Source organism: Tupaia chinensis, unplaced genomic scaffold (genome assembly GCF_000334495.1).
Source record: "Tupaia chinensis unplaced genomic scaffold, TupChi_1.0 Scaffold000355_1, whole genome shotgun sequence".
Lineage (NCBI taxonomy): Eukaryota > Metazoa > Chordata > Mammalia > Scandentia > Tupaiidae > Tupaia > Tupaia belangeri.
In genome coordinates, this window is record NW_006159850.1 from 15,109,453 (window position 1) to 15,118,903 (window position 9,451).

The 9,451-nt window shown below is 45.8% G+C and overlaps 1 protein-coding gene across 1 annotated transcript in view; it reads left to right on the forward strand.

Annotated features, from left to right (window-relative positions):
• Window positions 1-9,314: 9,314 nt before the first annotated feature.
• Window positions 9,315-9,451, forward strand: part of MARVELD3 (MARVEL domain containing 3) — a gene marked incomplete in the record, with an annotated part of 25,589 nt that continues 25,452 nt past the window's right edge. The window contains 1 exon segment of the mRNA XM_014589413.1: window positions 9,315-9,451. Within this exon segment, the coding sequence (XP_014444899.1) occupies window positions 9,389-9,451 (63 nt within the window).

A 9,451-nucleotide genomic window follows, 5' to 3' on the forward strand; every position in this document is an offset into this window, starting at 1 on the left:
CCACGGGGATGCTTTTTTACCTTCCTCTCTCTCTCTCTTTTTCCGGCAAGTGCAGGTACCCCCTGGCAAAGTTTAAAATGAAAATTAAAATATTGAGCATAGATTAATTATATACCTATGTGAGAGTTTTGCTGTTTTTTTTTTTAAATTATTATTTGCTATAGGCACATCCATTCATTGGAAACAGAGAAAGAGAAAGCACCCCCCTTGGGGGATGACACACCACAGCCCCCTCTCCTCCACTTTCTTCTTGGGACCCTGGGGACACATGCACATACACCAAGTGTGCCCCTCAAGCCACCGATCTGGGACTCAAACCATGTATTTAACCACGTGAGATCCAGCCGCCCCCAACCACCACACCATCTGGCTGACCCAAGTTTCTCTTTGGAAATTTATCTTTGCCACACTGATGGAAAGCTCTGCACCTTCCTTCCCCCTCCTCTCTGTCTGCATGCTCACTCGCTTCGGTTTAAGTTTACTCAGGAGGGTTTTTGAGAAAAGAATGACTGTCCTTGTTGTCACCTTCCTTTCTTCACATGTACGACCTCTGTCTGTGGGTTCCTGGATGAACAGCAGAATGATCAAACGGTGTTACACTTTTAATTAAGGCAATAGAGCTCAGGGCCTTGGTTCCTAACCTTCTCTTCTACAAATAAGATGTTGTCATGAATCACTTACTGATGGGGATATGTTCTAGGGGACAGGTCTATAAGCAGCTGCGTCACTGAGTGAGCTTCATAAAGTGGACTGACACAAACCTACCCGGTGTAGCCTCCCACACACCCAGGCTGTCTGTCTAGCCCGTGGGCCCCTTGTGGGACTCCTTGGTTTTTTGGGGTTTTTTGTTGTTGTTGTTGTTGTTTTGTTTTGTTTTGTTTTTGCTACAGTGTGCGTGTGCTCACTAGACAGAGAGAGACATAGAGACAGAAAGTGAGAAATCACCCCCCCCCCCAGGGAGGAGCGCCATGCCACAATCCCTTCTCCTCCATTCTCCTCTCAGGATCTTGGGTACACACGCACATGCGCCCGGTGTGATTTTAAGCCACCGGGTCTGGGACTCGAACTGTGGTCGACTACATAGGAGTCCTGAACCATGCCATTTCACTAACTGTTGGTCCCCATGATTGTAATCTTTTTTTTTTTTTTGAGAGGTTTTCACTATAGGGCATGAGAGCTCGCCAGACAGAGAGAAAGCGAGAAATCACCCCCCAGGGGGGATGGCCACGCCACAATCCCTTCTCCTCCATTCTCCTCTCGGGATCTTGGGCACACACATGCGCCCCAGCATGAGTTTAAGCTGCCAGGTTCGGGACTCGAACTGCGGTCAATTACATAGGAGTCCAGTGACATAGCCATTACGCCAACTGCTGGTCCCAGCCCATGATTGTAATCTTAACTGAACCATCAGCCTGAACTCTCCTCTGCCTTTCTACCTCACCAGGATAGTTCATTCTAGGGGTCAACTTGACTAGACTGAGGAATAGTGAGTGAGCTGGGAGAGCATCGTGGGGTGACTGGTGGGAAAGACCCGCCCTGGATGTGGGTGGGCACCGTCCAATCGAGCGGAGCCCAGCTGGAACAGGACGGCAGAGGAAAGGGCTTCCTGTCTCTCCTGGACCGGGACAGACACTCTTCTCCTCCTGCACTTGGACGTCTCTCCAGCCTCGGCCTTGGGACGCCAGGACTTATGCAGAACCCCCAACCTTGGTTTCCTGGCCCTCCGCCTCTCCACCATGGGCTTCCCTGGTTCTGAGACTTTGGGACTTGGACTGAGCCATGCTACCAGCTTCCCAGGGTCCCAAGCTGGCAGAGGGACTTCCCTATTCTAGGCCTTCTCAGCCTCTATAATGGCACGAGTCAGTTCCCCCCCAAAATCCCCTCTTGTAGCCAGCAGATGACATAGTGGTTCTGTGGAGGAATTCCCACATGGCTGACCACAGTTCAAGTGTCAGGTCAGGTGGTTTGAAAATCACACCAGGCAGGACCAGCAGTTAGTGTAATGGCTATTTCACTGGACTCCCATGTAGTTGACCGCGGTTCAAGTCCTGGACCTGGTGGCTTAAACTCACACCGGGCATGTGTGCGTGCATGCCCAAGATCCTGAGAGGATAATGAAGGAGAAGAGATTGCGGCGTGGCCATCCCCCCTGGGGGGTGATTTTTCGCTTTCTGTCTCTCTGTCTCTCTCTGTCTGTCTGGCGAACGCACGTGCCCTATAGCAAAAACCTCTCCAAAAAAAAAAGGAAAATCACACCAGGCGCGTGTGTGTGCATGCCCAAGATGCTGGGAGGAGAAAGGATTGTGGCATGGCCATTCTCCCTGGGGGGTGATTTCTCCCTTTCCCTCTCACTTTCTCTGTCTCTCTCACTCTCAGGTGAGCGCATGCACCAAAGCAAAAAATTCTTGAGGAAAAAAAAAAGGTGTAAAAAAAACTCTAAAAAAAAAGGAAGGCAGGCAGGCAGGCAGGCAGGAAGGAAGCTCTCTCATATATCTGTATAGCCATTGCTGTTATCTATCCGGAAATTCACTTACTGCTTTCTTACTTGTGTAATTGATCAATTTATCAAAAATTACACATATTAGAATTGTTTTACTTTTGTTTTGGTTTGTTTTTAATTTTTGTTATAGGGTGTTCACCAGAGAGACAGAGATGGAAAATCTCTGAGCCAGGGAAGCCCATGGTGGAGAGGCTGGGGCCAGGAAACCAAGGTTGGGGGGTGCTGTGTAAGTCCTGGCGTCCCAAGGCCGAGGCTGAAGAGACATCCAAGTGCAGGAGGAGAGTCTGAACTCCCAAGGGGGCGTTTCTCCTCCACTCTCCTCTCAGGATTTCGGGCAGGCCGACACACGGGCCTGGAGTGTTTTCCAAGTCACCAATCTGGGTCTCAAATGGCAAAGTCAGCCATGTGGAATTCAGCACCTTCAACCACCACACCACCAGCTAGCCTCGGAATTATTGGACTATTATTTGGTTTCATTTTTAAAGAAGTTTTTGCTATTGGGCACATGTGCTCACCAGAGAGAGAGAGACAGAGACGACAGAGACAGTGAGAAGGAAAGTGAGACGTGATCCCTCCCCACTAGGGGGGATGGCCATATCACAATCCCTTTTCCTCCATTCTCCTCCCAGGACCTTGGGTATACACACACGTGCCCAGTGTGATTTTCAAGTCACCAAGTCCAGGACTCAAAACCTGGTCTGCTATGTGGGAGTCCAGAAACGTAACCGCCACTCTATCTGCTGGCCCCGAATTGGTTTACTCTTAATGCACCTACTAGAATTACAAAATACTAGTATGGAAAATAAAAAGATCTCTTTCATCTTCCTGAGTACTCACAATGAGTCTATAAGAACCAGTGTTATTTACCCAGTGATTATTTATCGAGTTCCTACCATGTGCTGTGTGTGCATAATGGTAAAGAAAGAGTCTCTGGGAGCTGATGGTCTAGAGCGGGGAATAGACCCTAAGCATACAAATTCATACGTCCTCTCTCTCTCTCTTTTTTGTTTTTTTGCCAGAGAGCAAATACACTCACCAGAGAGAGATACAGAGCCAGAAACAGAGACAGAGGGAGAAGGAGAAAGCATTCCCAATGGGTGTGGTCGCTCTGTAACCCCTTTTCCTCCATATCCCCATCCTGTCAAGATCCCGGGCACATGCGCACACATGCACCCCGTGGGTTTTTCAAGCTACCAGGGCCAGGATTCAAACTACAGTCAGTCATGTGGGATCTGGCCCCTGTGCTATAGCACCACGCATATAAATGTTTATTTTATTATTATTGTGGGGTTTTTTTTGGAGAGGTTTTTGCTATAGGGTGCATGTGCTTGCCAGAAAGAGAGAGACAGAGAGACAGGAAGCGAGAAATCAACCCCCAGAGGGGATGGCCACGCCACAATCCCTTCTCCTCCATTCTCCTCTCGGGAGCTTGGGCACACACGCACATGCGCCAGATGTGAGTTTAAGCCACTGGGTCCGGGACTTGAACTGCAGTCAACTAGACGGGAGTCTAGCGACATCATCATTATGCCAACTGCTGGTCCCTATAAATGTTTATTTTCAAGTTTTACTGTATTTTTATTGCCAGAGGCACATGCATGCCCTAGAGACAAACAGATGAATAAATTCCTTTGGCTGAACGGATTTTTACCCACCCTACCACTTTCTGTTGACGGGTCAATTCAACATTCTGACTGACTGACTATTGGGGGACTATGTACAGATGACGTGGAGACCCTGACCTCAGTGGACTTGGCTTGATAGTGATGGCGTGACTAAAAGGAGAAGAGGAGGTACAGGGCAAGCACAAAGAGCCCTGCAGACAAAGGACCCTCGATGTTCAAGAGAGAGGGAGACCGCTGAGCTGGGAGGGCTCCAAGCTGGCCGCCTGGAGGTGCAGTGCCAGATGGCTTCCTCTGGTCATTCAACAGCCTCGCCCACTGAACAAGCACCATTGGTGCTACTTTCGTGCTAAGCACTGGGGATTATAGCAGAGTAAGTCCGCACTCTCACGAAGCTCCCCCTACATAGTATAGCCAAATGACAGACACATTCAGAAATAAATACATGTAAACCCCCAAATGAACCCCAAAACATACGGTCGTCTGATCCTTGACAAAGAGCACAAGACAATCCAGTGGGGAAAAGAAAATCTCTTCAAGAAATGGTGCTGGAATAAAACTACTGGTGGAAAATGCTGGGGAAACTCTGGAAGACATTGGAGTAGGCAAAGACTTCTTAAATAAGACTCCCAAAGCACAGGCAATAATCCCTAAAACAGACAAGTGGGACTATATTAGACTAAGAAGTTTCTGCACAGCAAAGGACACAGTAACAAGTGTGAACCGACAACCCTCAGAATGGGACTTGGGCACACACGCACATGCGCCAGATGTGAGTTTAAGCCACTGGGTCCGGGACTTGAACTGCAGTCAACTAGACGGGAGTCTAGCGACATCATCATTATGCCAACTGCTGGTCCCTATAAATGTTTATTTTCAAGTTTTACTGTATTTTTATTGCCAGAGGCACATGCATGCCCTAGAGACAAACAGATGAATAAATTCCTTTGGCTGAACGGATTTTTACCCAACCTACCACTTTCTGTTGACGGGTCAATTCAACATTCTGACTGACTGACTATTGGGGGACTATGTACAGATGACGTGGAGACCCTGACCTCAGCGGACTTGGCTTGATAGTGATGGCGTGACTAAAAGGAGAAGAGGAGGTACAGGGCAAGCACAAAGAGCCCTGCAGACAAAGGACCCTCGATGTTCAAGAGAGAGGGAGACCGCTGAGCTGGGAGGGCTCCAAGCTGGCCGCCTGGAGGTGCAGTGCCAGATGGCTTCCTCTGGTCATTCAACAGCCTCGCCCACTGAACAAGCACCATTGGTGCTACTTTCGTGCTAAGCACTGGGGATTATAGCAGAGTAAGTCCGCACTCTCACGAAGCTCCCCCTACATAGTATAGCCAAATGACAGACACATTCAGAAATAAATACATGTAAACCCCCAAATGAACCCCAAAACATACGGTCGTCTGATCCTTGACAAAGAGCACAAGACAATCCAGTGGGGAAAAGAAAATCTCTTCAAGAAATGGTGCTGGAATAAAACTACTGGTGGAAAATGCTGGGGAAACTCTGGAAGACATTGGAGTAGGCAAAGACTTCTTAAATAAGACTCCCAAAGCACAGGCAATAATCCCTAAAACAGACAAGTGGGACTATATTAGACTAAGAAGTTTCTGCACAGCAAAGGACACAGTAACAAGTGTGAACCGACAACCCTCAGAATGGGAAAATATTTTTGTTAAATATGCCTCAGACAAGGGACTGATAACGAGAATACACAGGGAACTCAAGTGCCTTATGCGAAAAAAAATGATTAACCCGATTAAAAGATGGGAAAGTGAGCTGAACAAAAGTCTCTCTAAGGAAGACATACGAACAGCCAAAAAGCATATGAGGAAATGCTCGACATCCCTCATCATAAGGGAAATGCAGATAAAAACCACAATGAGATACCACCTAACCCCTGTCAGAATGGCAAAGATTAAGAATATAAAAAGTGATAAGTGTTGGCGGGGATGTGGTGAAAAGGGAACCCTCCTCCACTGTTGGTGGGAATGTAAACTAGTTCAACCACTGTGGAGAACAATATGGAGGTTCCTCAAAGATCTACAAATAGAACTACCATTTGATCCAGCAATCCCACTTCTGGGTATTTACCCAAAAGACAGGAGAACGCTCAGTCAGAAAAGTGCTTGCACATCCATGTTTATTGCAGCATTATTCACAATTGCCAAGACATGGAACCAACCTAAATGTCCACAAACTGATGAATGGATTGGAAAAGTGTGGTATATATACTCTATGGAATACTACTCAGCCATAAAAAATAACAAGACCCTGGAATTTGATAGAAAATGGTCAGATATGGAGGATCTATTGCTGAGTGAAGTAAGCCAGGCTATGAAAGAAAGATATTGTATGTATCCACTCAATATATACCGACTATCCGCACTCTATAATAGAGAGCAAAAATTCGGAGGACATAAACACAGTGAAGGTACTTAATGAGAATAGGACAGTGTGGAATGGGGTAAGTGAAGAGAAGAGGATAGAGAAAGATAGCAAGTGAACAATAGAGAGACAGGACGTTAGTGAGAAACAGATAGGGGTTATTAACTGTTGATGATGACATGTATAGTATTCTCAACTGGATTGGTCTGAGAAGTATTTCATGATGGGCAAAGTATTTTTACAAGCAAAACGAGAAATAACAATTGACTGTTTTATAAAAATAATTAGAATAATAAAAATAATGATTGGGGAAAACAGAAAAGATATTGAATGTTGAAGTGGGGAGATTAATGTCTCTGTACTGACTGACATGCATGGCATTCCCTTTTGAAAAAACAATGTAATACAATGTAAAGTTATATGTAATCCAATGTAATATAAAGAAGATTATGATGATAAAAATGCTCAAAATCCCGATGGGATGGAGAAGTGGAGGGAAAAGGATTATAGCCTGTCTACGCCCCATTGGAGCGTGCTTTCTTTCTCCCCCTCCCTCTCTTTCTGTCTCTCTCTCTCCTCTCTGTCTTTCTCTCTGGTGAGTGCATATACCCTGATAATGAAAAAAAGAAAAGAAAAAAGAAAACAATACTTGAATATGTAAAAAGTATAAGCAGTATTGCTTTTTTCACATTGTATTGCACATACAATCTAGAACTCAATTCTCTCTCTCTCTCTTTTTCTTTTTTGAGAAGATTTTGCTATAGGGTGCATGCACTCACCAGAAAGACAGAAAGAGACAGAAAGACAGATATCGAGAAATCACTCCCCAGGGGGGATGACCATACCACAATCCCTTCTCCTCCTTTCTCCTCTCAGGATCTTGGGCATGCACTCACATGTGCCTGGTCTGAGTTTAAGGCACCAAGTCTGAGTCTCGAACTGTGGACAACAGTTGACTACATGGGAGTCCAGCGACATAGTCATTATATTAACTGCTGGTCTCATCAATTATTAAATAATCAAATAAGCATTGCAATTTTTGTGTACCTGCCAGTGAGGATTTTTTCCAGTGCACTATCAAAAAACACTTTCAGTCTTCACTCCAGGCTTTCTCTACCCACTAGTCTGTTTTCAAACAGCCTAAAAGCGTATGAAAATGTGCTCAATATCTCTTATCATAAGGGAAATGCAAATCAAAACCACAATGAGATACCACTTAACCCCAGTCAGAGTGGCTAAAGTTAAACAAAAATAATAATTATGATAAGTGTGAGCGAGGCTGTGGTAAAAATGGAACTCTCCTATGCTATCAGTGGGAATGCAAATTGGTACAACCACTTTAGAGAAGGATATGGAGACTACTCAGAAATCTACAAATAGAACTACCATACAACCCAGTAATTCCACTCTTACATATTTACCCAAAGGGTAGCAAAACCCTCAGTCAGAAAAACACCTGCACATCCGTGTTTATTGCAGCATTGTTTACAATCGCCAGGATGTGAAATCAACCAAAATGTCCAAAAATAGATGACTAGATTGAAAAAAAAAGTGGCATATGTACTCTGTGGAATACTACTCAGTCATGAAAAATGAGACCCTGACATTTGACAAAAAGTGGACAAATATGCAAGACTTAATCCTAAGCAAAGTAAGCCAGACCATGAAAGACTTTGTATGTCCCCACTCAAAACATCCTCTTGTCTGCACTCTACAGCAGAGACTGAAAGTTTGGGAGGTACAGAAGCAGGCAGGGCAACAATAGAGCATGTATAGGGGTAATATGGGGGGTGGGCAGTAGAGGGAGGGAGGGAGGGGAACAGGGGAAGAAAAAAAGTACGTTTAATTGACAAAACAATGAAAAGCTATTTGCTGATGCTAATGTATGCAGCAATGTCTTTATCTTGACTGATATGCATGGTATTCATACTGGAAGAAGCAGTGTTGTACATTGTAAAGATAAATGTGATCACATGCAAATTTAAAACATTTTAAATAATAAATATATAATGGCTATTCATTGTAACAAGTCCTGAAAAGAATAAAAAGGGGGAGGGGGATTACAGAGAGGAAGAGTAGGAAAAGCCTCATCGATGTGATAGCCATAATAAAACCCCCAAGTCAGTCCCTCTTTCCTGCTTTCTCAAGTCACTTTCAGACCTACTCGGGATCTTGCCCTACTCTCCCTCATTATGTCGGGAATAAACCTTCTCATACGCTCTTGGTGTGTTTTTTGGCATCATCAGCCTCAATATGAGAACTGCTTGTATGGGATGATCATAATAGATAGAAGAGAAAGCTTTTATTTATGAAGAATGCCAGTAAATGAATAAATACAGGAGCACTGACAGCATTAGGAACCTCGACTTGGCAACCACCGCTGTAATAATTGGTTCAGACAAGAGAGGTTGCGGGGAGCATACCCTTTCAAGGTTATCAAATGCAAGAGAAGTAAAGGTACTTGTTAAATGGAGCCTATGCAGACACCACCTAACACGAGACTGAATTTAACATCAATAACGGGACAAACCGGCATCCTGCGCCTCCGGCTAGGATGTACCAAGAAGGATACATCACCTATTTTATTATAAAACGCCTGTCAGAAATGTGGAGTCTGAATTTCATCAAAAGGAGACAGTCTCCACCCCCAAACACACACCCCCCTCGGTCGGACCCGGGCCGCGTACAGGGCGCCCCCTGGCGGCGCGCGCGCTCAGGTGAGCGCTCTCGGGCTGGCTGCGGGGCGAGCGCGCGTGCGCACAGGTGCACGGCCCTGCCCGCGGGCTTGGCCACCTGCCCGGTAACTTGTGGTTGGTTGTTGCTCTCGGGTCGCTCCCAGGCGGGGACACGGAACCCGACCATGGAAGATCCGTCGGGGACTCGTGACCCCCGGGCCACCCCAAGAGAGCGAGGCCCGGAGAGG